This window comes from Strix aluco, chromosome 6, assembly GCF_031877795.1.
Source record: "Strix aluco isolate bStrAlu1 chromosome 6, bStrAlu1.hap1, whole genome shotgun sequence".
NCBI classification, from domain to species: domain Eukaryota; kingdom Metazoa; phylum Chordata; class Aves; order Strigiformes; family Strigidae; genus Strix; species Strix aluco.
Window position 1 is genome coordinate 41904376 of NC_133936.1, and position 19388 is coordinate 41923763.

A 19388-nucleotide genomic window follows, 5' to 3' on the forward strand; every position below is an offset into this window, starting at 1 on the left:
AGGGAGGCAACATAAAATCCAGAATTACCCAAATTATTTAACTCCGATCCATTGTAACTGTCTGAGAATAGCTACTGCTGGAGGATCCTCCTCCTCCTTTTCACAGCGAGCTCAGGATTTCCAGAAGGAAGGAAGATAAGGTTCTCCCATGATTATCAGCACAGTCTTCTGTACCCCGTTTTTAGTAAGTCACCTGCCGTATCTCAAACACTTGATCAAAGTTGCCAAGGCAAAGCATGCATCTCTCAGAACATCTTCCTTTTACTGTTTAATTTGAATCTGAGGTCTTCAAAACTGCAGTAATTCTCTGAGGGTTTAAATCTATGCTTACGGCAAGTGTGGAGGAAGAAAAATCAAAAAGGAAATCTTTGAGGTCATTGGACAGATTTGTAGCCAAGCACTGGAGAACAAGGAAATGAGCCTATTCCTGGGGAAAGGCTGAATTACTGAACTGAAAGCTGCTTTGAATTGCAAGACAGATGTGAAAATGCTACATTCAACTACTTGGAGAAAACCCCCTGACAGCCTGAAGCATCTCAGACACACAGCCCACTAGCAGCAGACTGGCTTGTGAGACTTCCAGGACTGGAGTTATTCCCGTCATTCAGCATCACAGCAAGCTCGGAGAGATCGACACCACCTGTTTGGTCAACCATAAAGCATACTAAATGTACCTTCTAGCTTGCACCAACACCAGTACCAGGAAATACAGACAAAGGTTGCAAGTGCCCACATGCCAGGATTTGGAAAAAGCAACCCCCAGCCTTTGTTAGTCTTGCTAGAAAGTACTACGTGGGAATCTACAATCACTATTACTTTTTCTGAGATGCCCTTCTTCTTGAGGGAACTCAAGCACGCTTCACTGCTTTCTCCTTCAGCTACCGCTGACAGACGAGGTTGACTGTCCTGTCAGGCATCTCCTCCCAACCTTGCTAAGGATTCAAGGGCCAGGGAGATTAGTCATCTGCTGAACGATGCCCAGAGTTCCTCTCACACATGGCAAGGATGCTGTGTAGAACGTTGCGATTCCATTCTTGTGGCCAAGCGCCACAAGTGTTTTTCACTGGGTTGTGCTTTAGGAGAGATGTTATAAAGACATATATATATATAACAACCACTGTGGCCCACCCAAGACACAACTGTAAGCCCCAAACCAGAAAAGAGTGCCCATCTCAGAAGACATGTAAGAAGAGGCAGATCAAAGAAAACTGACGGGCTAATGTAGAGATACCAAGACCGTAAAGGAAGTGTTGGCACTCACTCCTGCTTTTAAGGCTCCCTGTGTATTACTTAGTTGCTGCTTGCCAGCCAGCTCTTGCCCTTCTGGAAGCGTATTTATCCCATTTATATGAGAGCTGACAATTCTGTTGAGTTACGACAAAAGGATTTCAGACTAGCATGTTATGATGCTGGAAGACAAGGAGAAGAGCAAGAGAAAACAGAAGGATGAAGTAGCACGTACGCCCCACTCCAAGCAGAACAGGGATTTCAGGGGCAAGATGCACAACAACTGCAGATCCCCCATTGCTCGCTGCAGGTCAGAAGTCTGTGCCTGCAGACCAGGACCACACAGGCTCCAGCTCCAGTGACTTGTGAAAATAATCTCCCCAGGAGAAAGAAAACATACACGTATTAACTACTTAGAAAGAAATTTTCAAAGGCTCTTGATATCCAGCTGGTCTTGATTCATATTGACTTCAACAAAATAGTCTTGGACCAATGTTGAGCACTATGAAAAATCCCCTCTATAACTTGGCATTGAGGTATGAAAATAAGTGGTGCAAAAGGGATTGTTAGAAAAAGACGACAAATTAAAAATGAAAGGTTAAAATAAAATTTGGCTTCAGGCCATAAACTAGGGGGAAACTAACAGTAAAGATAGTTAAATGACTGGAAAGAGAACGCAACAGGAGCTATTATGAAAAAAAGCTGATGGCTTTTAAAAAAGGATTTGTATAGATAGCTGGGGAAATAAATTCCGTATGTGAAAGAAGTGCAATTGAGAAATTAAATAAATGGAAAATAAGGATGACTAAGTAGTAGTTAACATGCCCCTTCTCAGTTGTATACTATTATCACATCTATTTTTAATGTCTCTTCAGCTGTCCGCAATTGTCATCCTTTTTTCAGAACTTGTTCCAATGCTCTTTGATACTGAATTAGCTGTTTTTTACTCTCCAATGCTTACAACTGCATCTTTTTCTTACTCAACACTCCCCTTTTCCGACAATGTTATTCCATTGTCTCCGTTTTTCATCTCTTCTTATATGTTGACTTCCCAGTTTCTGAGCTTTCCAACTACCCTTGTTCATCTTTTTTTCTGGAGCTCTTTTGGTTGAATCCTAGCATGTTTCTTTTCTTCTTTTCTAAAGATACAAGCATGTTTTATATCATATCTGGCTACTGTACACATTGTTACCCCTTCAGAAGGGCATTGAACAGCTATAGCAGTGTTCACGTTGGAAATAGTAAGCTAAACTAAGGGAAAAAAGAAGTTCTTTCTGGCTTTTCCTTTCTGGTTCTTAAAAAAGAACCCAAACATTTAAACTCTCCCCTTTTCCTTTTTATCCTCAAATAACACAATCTTTCCACGAGCAACTGAATATTCAAACAATAACAGGCATCAGAAGTGTTTGTGATTCTAGAGCTCAGGATGTGTCTAAGCAGAAGACATAACATGAGATTTAATAATACTGAAAAAATACACAAGTTCTAATGTGATGTATGGGCTACTGAGTCAACCTGATTTTTTCCTTTTTACTTCACAAGTATGCCTGTGCCTTACCTTTATGGCTAATGATACTCCATATTAACTTGGGGAGACTGTTTTGTTTATTAAAAAAATTGGTTCCAAACATGTTTCAGACAGTCTAATTCACCATCATGATGCCTCAGATTATTCAGACCAGTCTTTAATTTCTCTACTTCAGACCAATTCTCTTCACCTGCTGTATGCAAAGCCAATGGTGTAGTTGAGTTGTACTTAACGACGGTCTTTGGAACGGTATTTTCAAAATTCAGACTTCCACCAGCTTACCTTCAGCTGTGCCCGAGATACCATCAGCTTTGAAATTGCTGGTGCTTTTCTTCCTGCGGTGTTTCTTTCTGTTGGCGTGAGGTGAAGGAGGTGGATCAAGTTTGGGGCTCGTCGTACTGGATATACTGGGGCTTGAACACACAGAATCTCCTAACCCGGTATCTGCAGTTTGGGGAGAAGAATAAAAAGGAAGAAAATTTAAAATACTGCATAATTTAAATTAATGATTGCTAGAATCCAAGATATAATCCCTTGCTGTCTGTTACAGCTAACTTCTTGAGCTCATTGACTTCCAAAGGCTACAGGAGAGTCTCCTAACAATACCCATTACTTTTTCAAAAAGATACAAAAAAGGAACTTGGCTGAAGTTCCGATTCAAGTCTTATTAAATCAACAGGACTCTGCATCAATTTTAGAAGCAGACCAGCTGGAACTGACAAAAAACAATGGGAAATCACTTTATTATTTCCAATTGCTCCTTCTTGCAAAGATCTTACTGATACTCAAATTAACTTGTATCCCACTAGGATATTTTAATACATAATGGCACAGAGATATCTCAACATCCTCTGAATGCTATCTGCTTTCATTAATAATAAAGACAACACACGTAGAAGAGGCGGTAATGGCAATAAACGTGGGAAAACAAGGTGTGTAACTCATGTATGCCTGGTACAATTAATACTGTGTGATAAAGGGTCACTTACTACCTGCTCCCAATGACAAAAAATAATCCCATGTTCAGTGTGTTTGGTTTCCCAATGTATTAGCTATGGTAGCACAACATATAATAATTTTAAGAACTAATGACAAAGTAATTTTCTCCCTTCCCCCACCAATTAGCTCGCTCAACCAGATCAAAATTAAAGGTTGATGACACCCCCTCCCGTAAGTCTCTTCCCTGGTTCATGTAACGGCTGGTAATAATAAATGCCTTCTCTTTGAGTAGTGCTTCTCTTTTTCAGTCAAGAAACATGTAACAGCATTATTTAACACAAGTTTAGTAAATTAAGCCATACTTGAAATTTCACTCTCCATCTGGGTCCTTTCACACTGCAAATATTCAAGTAACCTTAACCCAGTATTTTTCCCCAAGGTTGGTAATATGGTTTTAGTTTAATTGCAACTAATCTTTCGGTTAGGATTAGTGCTAAATGCAGTTCTAGGTTTTGGTATTTTTTAGTTACAAAATTTAACATAACATCCTACACTTCACTTAAAGTCCTTATATCATTTAAAGTGAAGCTGTTCCCAGAACCTTGGTTAGATACCACGTTGTACTTAAGTGCAATACCAGGGTTGCACTTAAGATGAAGTAGTATGTCAGAAAAATATCAAGTCAGAGAGTTTAAAAAACAACTTTTGATTTTTTTTTGGTAGTTAAATCACCTGTTTGACCTGTTTGTTAAATGCCTGTTCGACAAAGAAACACTTATTCTGTGTTTTTTTGTTTCTAATAAAGTTTACTTACTAATTACCCACAAAGCACAGTTGTGCTGTAAGTTATTAGGGGGGGATAAATTATGTAGCTAATTGCCTGGCAATAGAGACCAAATCAAATATAAGTTTTATATTAAGGATTTTTGTTCTTTTCCCTATGTCTCCTATTTGAAACCGATCATCAGGCATTTAGCCACAAAAGGGAATCATGGGAATGTATTTACTGTATATCTGTATTGGAGATTTTAAATATTTGACTCAGAAATGCTCAAAGTGGCTATTCTGCAAGGGTTTGCTGTCTGTCCAGGTGAAGAAGGAGGCAAACCCTGATGAGAATTCCATGCCAGTGCTCAGCATGCTCTTGGCAAAGGCGACACACAGACGTCTTTGGCTCCCTTGATACTGGAAGAAGAGAAGATGCAGAAGAAGATGCCAGCAATACAGAGGCATGGCCAGTGATGCAAGCTGGTGACTGGTAGTTCTAAATACTGACCTCCAGTTTGAGACTTCTTTGTTTCCTACACTGGATACTTAAAAAGAAGAAGGAAAAAAAAACCACAAAACCCCCTCCTTTGCAGCAATGACATGAAAACTGCTGTGTTGAGAGAGGCCAGCTGCAGAGCCAGGCACTGGCAAGGAAGGGGCCTGGCTGTGGTGGCAAGTTCTGCCACTGGGCACCAAAAATTGATTTTCATTTGCTTGCAAAAATCCAGAAAATTCATAAATACCATGGAAAAATCCCAGAGAGCACACCAGCCAGGAAGGCTTGCTCACATCCAACACAATTTCTTAAAACGCTTCACTTTTTCCCCTCAGAAAATGTGAGACAAGTGGCACACAGACAGGTCTCATTTTCAGCTCTCACTTTAGAAAGAACTATCTCATTTTATTGAAGAGGAGAAAAAAAATAATTCAGGAAAAATGAGCTCTACCACCCTCTTCCATGCCTCGCAAAAAGCTTGTTTCCAAATATCTGCGATTCCGAGACACGTCGCCAGGTGCGACCGCAGCGTCAACCACGATGCCCCGGACCCGGAAAATGTCAAAGAAGCCACACCCTGATGCAAAACCAGAGAATATATTTTTCAGCAGGATCCTTGTTAAAAAATGTTAAGGTAGATCTGTACGCTCACTGCGGCTTAGTCTAATTTCTAGGCTATAAATTGCACCAACAAAAACTGCTCGTGAGCTCTGAAAAATGAGGACACTTACACACGTACAGTCCGACTACTCGCGTCGGAGAGCTGAAGAATTAACCTCCTATGGTAAATCCTCGTGATCCACAGCCCTTTCCAGGTAATAACCTGCTGTCCTTGGGTCAAACGGCTCTGAAGTGAAGAGCCTGAAGCTTTCCCTCCCCCTCAACCAGAAAAGAAACACGAGTCGCTCGTAAACGGGTGCCGAGCTGATATTGTTGGTGTATTAATGCCCCGTATTCCTGGTTTCGGAGACCACCCTTTGAAGATGGAAGTTATTTAACATTCTCCCGGTTTAAAATATGAGCAATCAAAAGGCGCTAGGCTTACACGCTGTGCTTTCCCATTTCCCACTACTTCTCTTGCCTGACAAGGTATTCTTCAAATTGAAAAGAGGGCTCCTGAAAGCCCGGCTTCGGAAAACTGTAAATGAGTTCAGGCTTCAGCCCGCTGAATGCAATTTCATACTCCTGACTGAATACAAATAATGCATTTTATTTTGTATCAATTACCACGCCTGAGAACAGACGACCACTGCTGGCACTATTAAATATATAAAAAAAAAAAAAAAAAAAAAAGCAAGGAAAAAGGCACGCCAAATTAAAAAAGCAAGCGCCTCATTACTCCACATCTAAACCAGCTTTGACAGAGGCACTCGAACTCATAAGACGCGTTTCACTGGGTTGGGATGGGCTGTTTTGCAGCCATCCCGCACATTCAATGTCAGCCATTAGTTCTTCCCAATCGGGCATCAATGTTCAACACACACCCGAAAAAATATATAATACTAGTAATAATAATAACAATCTGCAGCCTCTCCGAGCTTCAATACTTGAAGTATGAGTCAAAGAAGCAGTTTCACTTTTCACTCGGGAAGCTGACAAGCATGACTAGAGGGGGAATAAAATAACATTCAGTTCGCATAAATATCAAGCGGGCTGCTTGAGACTGATGGGCCAGGAATGTATTCTTAGCCATCATTCTGGCAGACAGGCCCAAGGACACTCATAACTTATTTTACAATCATTTAGTTTCAGCTCAAGTGGAAAACGTGACAACTTATCTCTGCTGACAAGATGCCATATCGAACCTTACAATTAACTCTCCCACGATTATCTGCCCAGCCCATCATTAGCTTTGCAGTTTTTGATGGACTGTACAGGCAGCTTTCCTTGATGATGGTCATCATTTGCAGGGTGTATATCTATATTATACAACATTAAGGACAAAACTCTCCCCTTGCCACGTAGCTGGGGTTGTCCTGACCAGCACATCCTCTGTTCTGTAACTGCTGGGACACATTTCTAAGTGATGTGTAGCAACACGCTGCTGAAAAACGTCTTCTCCTCCAAAACGGTGCATTGCTGTGCTCCAGCCTACGCCTGCCGGCGACCGCGACGTACAGGAGCGACCTAGAGATGCCCATGCCCTCTCCCAGCAAACAGCCAGCCTTCCCCCCTGCCCTCTCTCCCCAGTGCAATTATTAACTCCTCTCAGCTGCGAGAGCTGACACAAGCCGCGTCCTTGCAGTTTACCTCCGCGCGCTCCTGAGGCGCTAAGGAGGACGCCGTGAATTTCACAGGCGTGTTCCACGACTTTCTGTACCGATGAGAAAACGTGTTTCTCATTGAAAGGTGGGTTTCTGGCTTTGCAGGGTTGTGAAATAATGCCAAGGGATAGGAGAGCTTCTGCACAAACCAGTATGACAAAGTACAGACGTTCATTCCAGAAAAAGTAGTAAAATTGTCAATTCAGAGTATATTGAGGGGACATTTACATCTATGAAAGTTATTTGAGGCCATTTAAAAATATGCAGCTCACTCCATGCCCAGGAGCAACAAGTGACACTTGGTAACCAAACCCCTGAAGTTATCAAGAGGTGGGATATCAAATAAACGATCACTTTGTTGTTAGAGTGGTGATTTTTCTCTATAGGTGCATGACACAGGGGATAAGACAAAGATTCTGCTTGTTCAAGTCCAAACCTCATTTGCTAGAAATTACAGAACAGAAAAAAAAAAAAAAAAGCCAATGCAAGCTTTTATTCCACAAAGCAAGTCCCATGACTACCTCTCCCCCAGATGCATTTTGTAATTATGGCCATAGGAGAAATTCTTTTCCATTATGACAAATTCTGGTAGAAGAAACAAGAGGTGGAAGGGAAGAAGTATGTTGTCTACAAGTACAACCCAGAATTATGAGACGGAACATTAACTGAAAAAAGAAACCAACCAATCCTTCTCAGAAGAGTCTCAAGGGCTGTGCTGTTGTACTGCACTTTATTTGCCGTTTGAAACACGTTTGATAACCTCTTGCAGTATTATACGACGTTTGTAAAAGGTAACATTCCACACAAGTCCCACTTCTCATCTTTTTATAGTTTTATTATTTTGAAGCCACATGTGCTCCACAAACAGATCTCAAAGCCAACTCCATTTGTGCCCTCTAAGGACATCGCAAGAGTCCTCCTGGATTTGAAAAGGGTCAGAAATTCAGTTCAAACCCAGCCCGTGCTTCCTTGGTGCCCCTAGCACAGTACAACAACTGACTTGGCATCCCAAACTCCCAAGCACCTGCTCAGAGTGCATCCGAGATTTGGACTTTCCTTCACCACTCGCAGTGCCCATACAGCAGAGCTGCAGCAGATCCCAACAGAGGAATCAAGGAGGTGAAGAAAATGAGGGACAATCAGCAGGTATGAGTGCCCCACGCCCGGGTAAAAGGGTGCAAAAAGCAGGAGGAAGAGAGGCAAGATATAAGGTATGGGAACAGCACAGCACAAAGGCTGAGATACAAAAATCCGAGAGCGGAGCTTCGTCTTTGGCCCACAGCTCCTATTCTCTCTCATACACACATAACCCTCGCTCCTGTGTAACCATTTGCAGCGGAAACAAGGATATTCTGACCTCTTCTATCTTCGTGTCTTTTGATTTATTTCATATTTTTGTCAAATCATCTATTTACAAAAACTTGAAACAAACTCAACAGGTGACGCTATTCTCCACAGACCAAAGTCGAGCTTGATCTGGTTTACATTTTTCTTGCATCTTCTTGTTAAAATTTTCCAACAGGCTTTCAAAGTGAAATTAGACTTTTTTGTCAAGCCCAGCTCCCCAATGCAGCCTTATTCTCAAGTGGCTGGAGTTTGATTAATTTGGGTTTTTGATTTGTTGAAGTGACAAGAAGTCAGACGTTACAAAAGCGGGACCGGTGAATGGGATCAATTAAAGAGCAGAAGCAGCAACACAATTAATAGCACCAGGTTCAAGGGGAAAAAGAAAGCGCTGATGACGAAAACAACAGCAACAGCTCTGACTGCAGCAGGAATCTTTGCCGCGACCCAAGGAAGGCTGAATCCAAAGAGGGTGTTTCAGAACTTTTACTATGCCATTAGTGTTGAAATGAAATAAGGCAAAGATGTCGGTAGCTGGTGGACTGAATAATAAAAAAATAGCTGGACACTTTCATCTTCTACACATGTGTTTTAAATAGAGGCGAAAAAAGCAATCCTTTTATTTAAACAGGGGAAGCAATAGACTAAAACCATCTGTAGTTGTATTTCAGACCCATTTCCCCGAGCTGAGATTTTTCTGGCTGTGAAATCCAATGCTCTACAGCTTCCCTTTACAGCTATTACCATAAATGTTCTATCAAGTTCTTTATATTCCTCCTCTGCCTCAAACCAAAGTTAAAGGGATGCTGCAATTGCACAATGACTGCAGAAGGCTGGAGTCAGGCACGGATGTACAGGACTGACATTAAAATCCTGTCAAAACTGCAGCTTGGCAGAAGTCTGCGGATGGTAATAAACACTCGTGAGTGGGGGAGAAGGGGTGGCACGAGATTACAGCCTACAGAAAAAACAAGGCAAATATTTTTAAAGTACACAGAGCGCATACCTTCAGTAGGAATTAGGCGCATCCGGTCATCGTTTAGCTGAATTCAGCTTGGACACTCAAGCTATCGAGGGCTTAAATTAACCTGCTGCACCGAACGAAATTAAAAGGAAGCTCTGAGCAGAACTGGGGGATGGAGATGAAAGAGCCTCAGGAGTATTCTCTTTCCACGGCATCTACCATTTTTCCAGCCTTGTGCCTAGAGCCTGTAAATCACAAAGCTATCCTGTCATGTACAGAAAGCCCCACTGAATGCCCAAGTCACTGCCTCCTTCCCTCTAATAGAAATTTCAATTAAATAAGAAAAACAAAGCTTCCTTCTTGACAAAAAAAGATCTCCCTGCTTTCGGAGGGTCTGGCTTTCGATACGTGGTAGCACACCCCAAGCAAAGCAGACCTGAAGGCATGTCTGGCGTGACAGGATCGTTTCCACTCGGCGGCCTAATAAGCCACTTTGTGACAAGCGAGGGCCGACATCCACAAACTTCTGAAAGAAAGTCAATCTCATGACAGTAAGACACAGATATCGGAAAGACTGGCTTCAATAATTTTGGATATAGTAAAACCCTTGTTACAATGTCCCTTATCTAAAGGAAAGGCAAAGTTACCTCTAGCTCATTCCCTACTAACATGCAGTGTCTGGCTACCATAAAGGAAGCATGAAAGCAAAAATATAATATAATGTTGAAAAAAACCCCACAAAAGTACATTGCTCGCTACGTTTTTCCCTCCTAAGGAGCAACATATTACAGTGCTAGCAAAACACCATCCTGCTCCCTAGAAATTGAAGTATTGCTAGCAAGAAAAGAAGCAACTGTATGCTGTTAACTCCCTTTCAAAGCCATCGTATGAAGTAAGTTCCTTGTATCACAGAAGGAATTTACCAGCTGACGTGAGGAGAGGAAACATCTACTCTAAGCGACCCTCCTGTGTTGCCAGTATGGTGACAAGCAAAGTAAAGACTAATTGTGTTTTAGAGGACCTGCAGGCCTCAGAACATGAACCAGGAACCAGACGCTAACCTCTTCTCCATACATCTTGCCTAAAGCAGGTATAGGTCAGGGTCAGAGATATTATAAACTACTCCCTCAGTTAACACAGTTTGCTAATTTATCTTATCCCCCATTACACAGATGCATCTTTGCATTTGTCTCCTCTGTACTGTTATGCTGAATATGCCCTGCGGAAAGATCAAGCATGACAAGTTGTTTGAATATATAAGGACAACAAACCAAAAGAGATGCAAATCTTACATGTTGTAGGATGCCACCACGTCCCAAGGCAAACTAACTTCATGGCTGCTGCTGAATAGGCCTACAGTTTAGGTGTGTAAGGGATGTCTCTAATTCTTCTGGCACAATGTTTTCACTGGGCAGCACCAGATCTGTTGAGAAGACGTGATTCTTACATGGTGTCACCCTGAACTGTTACAAACTGGGTGTACGATGCTATGGGCACTGCTTCTCCCGGCCATACACTTCATACAAAATGGAGAGGTGAGGAATATTACAGAAGGCAGCTAGTTATGGGCATTAGTTTCAGGTAGTTAGTTCTTAGCCACCCCAGGAGGGAGAAAGAAGATGGATTGCCCTTTTCAAGACAAACTGTACGCCTGTGGAATGATTTCAGGGCAGTATCTCCTGGTTTGATTCCAGGTCATGTGTTGGTTAGTCTGCCACTTTTGAAGCCAGACAGATAATCAGACACCTCAAGAAGAGTTACCAACTGTGGCATGCTGGACCTAGCGAACCCATCAGTACCATCCCAAGTAATGGTGATTTGCAGAAAAATAAACACTTGGGAGTACCACTAAAAGGATACATCTTGGATGAGCAAGCTACATCATGATCAAGCACATACAAGACTACGTGACAAATACTATTTTATACCCTTGGTCAAAATGATGTGCATAATAAATTCATCTCAATTACACAGAATAACAGAATCACAGAATTGTCTAGATTGGAAAAGACCCTGAAGATCCTCCAGTCCAACCATGAACCTCACACTGACTGTTCTCAACTCCACCAGATCCCTCAGCGCTGGCTCAACCCGACTCTTCAACCCCTCCAGGGATGGGGACTCCCCCCCTGCCCTGGGCAGCCCATTCCAACGCCCAACAACCCCTTCTGGACAGAAATACTTCCTAAGAGCCAGTCTGACCCTGCCCTGGCGCAGCTTGAGGCCATTCCCTCTTGTCCTGGCGCTTGTTCCTTGGTTCAAGAGACTCATCCCCCCTCTCTGCACCCTCCTTTCAGGGAGTTGTAGAGGGCCATGAGGTCTCCCCTCAGCCTCCTCTTCTCCACACTAAACCCCCCCAGTTCCCTCAGCCGCTCCCCATCAGACCTGTGCTCCAGACCCTGCACCAGCTCCGTTGCCCTTCTCTGGACACGCTCGAGTCATTCAATGGCCTTTTTGGAGTGAGGGGCCCAAAACTGAACCCAGTCATCGAGGGGCGGCCTCACCAGTGCCGAGTCCAGGGGTAAGATCCCTTCCGTGTCCCTGCTGGCCATGCTAGTGCTGACACAGAGAGGGTCAGAGCTCTGCCCTGATCTAACGATCAGCATGGTCTTCTAATTGCAAAAAACCTCATTTAACAGTATTTTGCTTTGAGATAAGAGCCTTGAGGTCTCAAGGCACTTGGAAAATAACGAATGTATGCCTTACTGAATCATTTTCTACTGAAATATTTACCTTGTATTTCAAGATAGGCAAAATAAGACAGAAGAACAGACTCTTCAAAGAAATGCTCAGAGCCAGAAAGAGAGCCACGTCTCTTGTCTCTACTCGTGTACTTTAACCTTCAGTCTGTATAACCTGTGGATAACTTCAAGCATCAAACCCACTCACTGGTAATTGAGAAGAGGTTAGGAAACTCTCCACTGTCAGTCCACTTCAGTGACAAGCCCTAACATCAGTGTTTTGGAAAAAAATCAAGAGACTTTCACTATTAATATTTTCCAATTAAAGCTGAATAACTGCTGTATACCAAATAGGCTGTTAATTGCGTCATGCTAGGTAGTAAAAAGCTAAGACTTTCCTGGTAACGTATGCCACGGAGCACCAGTGTCAGAAAGGAAAAGAAATGGTGGAAGCAACGGCAAAGATACTCTTAGTGAAAGGCAAAACCAAACATTTTCCTATTGCAGAAACCTACAGCTGAAAAGCAAAGCTCTGAACATACAGCTATACCTTTGTTGCCTTTTATATGTGTCAGATGACATAATTGTCATTGACAAACTTTAATTTTTAAATTGAATCAAGCACTCTTTCTAGCTCTTACCAGCTCTTCTGAAGGTTTAGATAACCAAAGTCAGGACCCTTCTTTTGCTCTCACAAAATCCATGCATCAGAAAAGCCACTCGCCTAGAGTGACTGGTAAACTGGATACTCCTCATCGACCTGGACTGTGGGTGGCACGCACGATTGCTGAATTAAGGGATGAGATCAACTGTAACAAATGAAGGGCCCAGCGACTTGAAAGGAGATGCTCTTCCACCTGCAGGAAGGCCAGGTCTCTGCGCTTCAGCTGTCCCCCAACAATCAGCAGGTTGTGAAGGAGTCGTGTATTGGATTTAACACAGAGGCTTCTTTCACTCCTTGAACTGTATATGCTGTGAAGAAGCTTTGAAGTGTTGGATTCCATAGGTAACGTATACACAACATCCCTGTACCCCAGGCTCTGTGATCTGGACTGGAAAGAAACCGAGCCTGCAAACAGACATGCTTGATGAGACAACCGCTCTCATGTTAATTGGAACAGAAACTTCATTAAGCCAGAGAAGAAATAAAAGCACCGTGTGTGTTTCTTGCACACACTTCATCCAGATCCTGGCAAAACAATGCAGTGTGCTTCTAGAGATACATTAAACAAAAAATCTCATGATTACAAGCATCTGTTTGAACTTCCAAAGTATGGACATAAAAAGAAGAAATTCTGAAACTGGGAATTACTCCAATGGTAGTTATACATTAACTTTGTACTTTCTCAACTTTGTGTTTAAAACATTACTAAGCTTTATCTAAATTTAGAATTTATTATTATTATATAAATTTAGATTATTAAATTTTAGATAAAAAGATTAAGAGAAATAAAAGTGTACTGATCTGGGAAGTTTACTCATTTCCCTCCTTAAGCCTTACTTATAAGGTCCTTAAGTATGGAATGCATTGGGCTTATGAAATTTTTAAGCCACACTACTTGAATCAGAAGAGTTTACAAAGTGTCACATTTTGCTCTTGCAGTATTATGTCTTCCCTGTACGTTTGCTTGAGAATGTGTCTCTCAATTGAGACTATTCTCTGTAAAATGATTTTTCAAAGTTCATAAACTCCTGTAGGATATGGTGTGAATCTGGCTCGTGTACCTATTTCCTTGCAATTATAATTTATCAAGATACATCACTCCTGAATGCATAGAGGCATCCTCACATCAAATGCAGCTCTTCAGCTTCTAATAGCTAGTGTCAGAAGATCCGTCCTTCTGCTGCTGCTGAACACAGCCCATGTGTTGATGTTTCGGCCACTATTTAAGCAGTTTAAGACCACAGGTCACATTTATTTCTGAGATACCAGGAAAAAACAATCACAGCCGATCCTCTATCTCAAACTATTTGATGACTGACCTGCCAAGAAACATCACAGTAAAACTCAGTCCAAACCGCAAACATTTAAGATTAAAGCAAACTTAAACTGCAAACATACAAAAAAAAAAATCTTTTAAAGATTTAATGATCTTTTTATACAAATGAGGCTATAGGATGGCCTCTCTGATGAAGAATTCACTTTGTACAGGGGTGCAATCATCTTCAATATTAACCCTCCCATTTTGACAGATACTAATATAGAAACAGAGAACAGAATATATTTTACAGACTTCTAAGCGCTGTATCTGTCAAATGTCAAGCATCTGAGCTACAGAGAACCAGTTTGCAGCTGAAGTTAGATAAGGAGACAGCTGTGGAGATATATATATATCTATCTATCTATATTTTAAAACAACCTGAAGTTAAAAGTGCCCCGTTTCTAGTGATATCAGTGCTGGGTATCCACTTTCCTTACTCAAGAAGTACTGACTTCCAGCGGTGGTTAAATACCACGAGCAGTGTACTGCAACACACTAACCCTGTGCCTGAAAGGTCAGCAGTGGGGAGCGTCTCCCAGGCACGAGCTTGAAGACCTGATAAGAGAACATTCACTGTTCTCACTATCCTGTCAGGCTGAAGTTTATGCTCCATAATAAAAATAAAGTGCTTTTTTTTTTTTTTTTTTCTTTTCTTTTCTTGTGAGTTGGGACAAACGGAGAAGGTGTGACAACCAAACCCAGCTACAGGCAGAAAAAGAACTGATTTATTAAACAGTGCTAGACAATCGAGTCAGATTAATCAACATCAGTAACCAGAAGAAAAAAAAAAAAAGCTTTTTTTTCCCCTATTACAAGGAACATTCCATATGCATTCCTATTTCAGTTTAAATTCTAAGCAAAACTAAATGCAAAATATGCATTTAAGCATCCATGAGTAAATGTCGGGAAAAACCAAAGCTTTATAGTTCCACTCAAAAAGTTAATTTAGTCACATAAACAATTTACTGACAGACATTTGGCACTTCAGGCTGTGAACAAGATTAAGATGAGCATGAGGTTGCCAATGTCAAATTATCTGAAGATGAAAACTCACATTTCTAGCCATTTTGGAACCAAGCACAGGATTTAATTGCTGAATGCAATAATTCTTTATATTTTAATCAGGGGGAGGGGGAGAGCAGAAAAAAAGAGGATCTTAAACAAGAAAAGCAGATGGGTTTCTGGAGAACTGCAGAATTGTAAAAATCCACATAATATAGCTCAGGATTTGAACAGCAGCACTGGGTAAATACAGAAGAACTTAGCTGAAACTCAGTAAAGTTGTGCAGAAATGCCCACGTACCCAAAGTCCTCCTTAAACCAACGTCACAACACAGCCCAGTTTATCGGTGCCATCTTTCTCCTCCACCATAGACACAGACACTGAAGTACTGCTTTTATATCTTTCACTCTTTTAACTCATGATGAAGCAATGAGTTCTCTGCCGGACGCGAAGCCCAGTGGGACCAAACGCCAATGGCTCACCTACAGTTTGGTGTTCACTGAGCTGTGACCCACAGCCTGGATGACCTGGTGGTGAAAGGCATACTGAGAGTGGTAAGCAAGCCAGCAGTGTTTGAACCCATACTGCACAGAGATAGCAGACTGCACAGGTTTTGCCCCTTAATTATTTTTTTTTGGCGTGGCATGTTGGGCAGAATTTCAGGAACACCTCACAGTGCCCTTCATTTGTATGACAGGACAGGTTTTTCCCATCATTTTGGCAAGAAACAGATACCCAGAGAAGACAAGGTGAACCTGGTAGGAACCTCCCCAAGAAAGGCAATCAAAGTTTCCCGTTCAATTGAGATTCTTATGGTCTACAAAACAGCATGGGTAAGCATTGGGTCTTACTGCTTCTGGATGCTAACACATTCCTAAAAAATCACAGGCAGAAAGCATCACTTAGTTTAGTGCTCTGAAATGCTTTTCAGAGACCTTATCCTTACGCTGACACCCTTTTGGAGAAGGAAGTTCAGTGAAAAGACAAATGGGACATCTGTCCACATCTCAGAAACATCACGTTTCCTCTCTCCATCTGCCTTCAAGCTCAGGCAGGGCGCAGGCAACGTGGCGCCTTCCTGACTAACGCTCAAGCTGTCAGTGACCAGACTGCCTTGCTGACCTGCTCTTTCTCTCTGAGCCCTGAAATGATATGGCTTCCTCCTGCTTTAAAAAGTTCTAGAAACCAGTATGAAATACCACCACTTCTAGGGTCTTATTTAAATACCAGACAGCCTTTGGTATCCTCCTCTTCACCATGGAGGCTGCAATGGAAAAGCAGAGGAATGACACAACTCTGAGAAGAACAGCTGCAAATGTTTTGTTTCCACAAGAGCGTCAAGATCTCTACCTCACATACTTCATGGTGAGGCTTCCAGGAGATACAGAATGCTCACAGTCAATGACATTTGCACAAGTGAAAACTGCTGAAATTATAGTCTAAATGAGGTGGTGCTGGCAGATTGCTTGGGCAATTTCTTTGATTTCATCAACTGTGAAAATCTGATAAGGATATACTTGTCCTCTTTCTCAAGAAAGAGGAGCAACAACTCGTAATTTGCTTTGAAACCAAGGATGAAGTTCGAGACCAATTTATTGTTATAAGGACCTTATTTGTCAGCCCAAACACAGCAATCGCTCTGCCCTGCATGCCTTACGTTATTTTTAGGAACCACAGGTTTCAAAACTGCATCTGTCCATGTATAAACTAAAATCAATCTGAAATTTGAAGTCCAGCAGAATAGTTCTTGCGATGCTTTAATAGCCACAAGGAGGGTGCTACAGCAATACTGAGAAAACAGGAGTTTGCTATTCCCTTTCGTGACTGAGTAAAGGCACAGACTGGTGGGAGTCCAGCTGCACAGGACACTGATGCATAGAATTTTTTAGTATTTCTGGTTGACTGGGCTACTTCAGGTAAAAGCTTCTCGAGGATGTCAACTAAATTTTAAGACTGAAGTTTTAAAGTATGCAACCTCATGCCAAAAGGGGATCATTTTCCAGAAATTTCTAAAAAAGTAGTACTTTATAACCCAAGTTTAGCAGAGCTTAGCCTGCTGAACTGACAGTTTCCCTCTGGAAGTATTTGCCAGAAGTAATTTGTCTGTTGATCATAAAAGGGTGTGAAAAGTACACGAATGTTCCCTTTTCCTCCCTTGTCAGGGTCACCATTAGCCGGGGTCCTTATTTCTCCGTGCGGGAACAGAAACGACGCAACACCAATGTGATGATCAGGTCGTCCATCTTTTTTATTATATATTATTGTTGTTCTCTTCCATTCCTTTTCTGGTAACATTTATACTCTACTAAGTTCCGTACACGCACTCATCTATCTTCTAATAGGCTACAGGTCATCTACACGCGCTGTTCATGCGCCTCTACAAGCATTTGCATTGGTTAATTGCAATTAGCACGTAAAGCCCCAAACTTGCCAAAACTCCCTTATCTCATACCCTGTTTTGCTCAGACTTGTGTGCTTTTGCTGACCACAGGTGTTTCTCACTTATCTGCTGTCTTGTGTGTTTTTGCCAGCCTTATTTTGCTGGCCTTGTCTTCGTCCTTGCATTCTTCTGTCTGCACTAACTTTCTCCCAGCGCGGCCCAGACTCCTACACTCCCTATTCTTAAAGACAGTGTAAACTACTTGCACATATACTGTCTTATACATGGTGAATTTTAAAATATTAAATATTGGGAACTGCAGGAAACCCCAGCGTAGCTCTGGAGCAGCTAGAAAGCAGGACAAAATTACTTTAGATTTGCTTTTCAGTAATGATTTCCTCCTTTAAAAAAAGAGGAAAAAACTCTTCCAACCTAAACCATCTATATACACTTAACATAAATAATTCTGAAATTCTATAAATCTATGTGAAATGATATAATTTATTCTAGTTAAGAATTTGCCTACTGAATTCCAACAACTCTAAATAATGTTTTCTGGTTCGCTTTTGAAATCCAGGTGTTACAATTGTCAGAAGCAAGTTGAACCATTTTCTTTTTCAACACATAACAGAAGGCTCCATCATTTAATCATTCCAAGTGCTTACGATCAAAAAAGTAAGCCAAGTTGTAAGGTCTGCATTAATATAAACACTCCAATGACCTCTCATACCCCATGGCACAGTGAGAACTCAATTTTACATTAATAAACCCTAACACCAAACTGTTAGAAACTCAGAAGACACCAGGTATTACAACTTACATAAATTACAGCTGAGATCAAATGGCCCGTACAAGCAATTGTACAGTGATAAAGCCTAAGTAGATGATATTTAAACAGATATTTGATTTACTGCAGAATTTTATATCATGCTAGAATTCAAATGACAATTTACAAGTTCAGAGGAAAGAAATCCCTGTCCCATGCAAACTACTGTTTGCAGCGCTGTGTCAGAACAGCTTAATGTAACTTTAAGGAAGAAATTCTTCCCTTCGATAGTCTCAGGACACAGTCTTAGAAGCCAAACTATAAAAGCTGACATTTAAAAAGAGAATGAATAAGCTACTTCTTTATCCCCAGGTAGGAAATAACATCCTCAGTCTTCTCGGAGTTAAGTCTCATGAACCTAATTTTTGCAATACAGCTGGCTGTGGTTCCTTCCATCAAAAAAAAAGCTCTGATGCTAAGTTTGAGGATCTTTCTCTCAAGTTCTTTGGAGATGCACAAATTGTGAAGACTGTGGAACAGACAGCACCATCTCTTAGTGGCAGCAACACCACTAGTGAATATTAATCTGTTCTCCATTGGAAAAAAATTGCATTTGAGGTGCCTTTCACAACAGTACTCCCGGCCAGTTTTTCCTCGATTCCTCAAAGCAGTCCTGCTTTTCCTAGCTACGAAAATTTGCAGAAGAAAAAGAATGTATGAAATAAAATAAGAGCCGAATTTGTAGAGGAGGAATCATGCAGATGCACATTCCTGAACCAAACTTCAACACCCGAACAGGTTACGAATGGCTCCCCTGAGACCAGACAACCCTCTCATTCCCCAGCAGCGAGCAACTATAGATAATTCCGAGTGAAAAAAAAATGATCCATCAAGGAAAAGATTTATCAAGGGAAAAAAAAAAAATCGCAGGCTTCCAATGTGATCCAGGAAAACCTCTCGGCCAATAGTTGCAGCAGCAGTAATTGTTCTAAATCTATCAATAAAGCTAAGCTGCTCCTTCATTGACTGCAAACACCAATTTCTTT

General features: G+C 41.5%; 1 protein-coding gene across 9 annotated transcripts in view; it reads right to left on the bottom strand.

Moving 5' to 3' along the window:
* AGAP1 (ArfGAP with GTPase domain, ankyrin repeat and PH domain 1) overlaps positions 1–19388 on the bottom strand; it is a 399779-nt gene that overhangs the window by 95046 nt on the left and 285345 nt on the right. For all 9 annotated transcript variants that reach the window (XM_074829819.1, XM_074829816.1, XM_074829814.1 and 6 more), the window contains one exon: positions 3038–3199. In XM_074829819.1, the coding sequence (XP_074685920.1) occupies positions 3038–3199 (162 nt within the window). The remainder of the gene's footprint in view (positions 1–3037; positions 3200–19388) is intronic.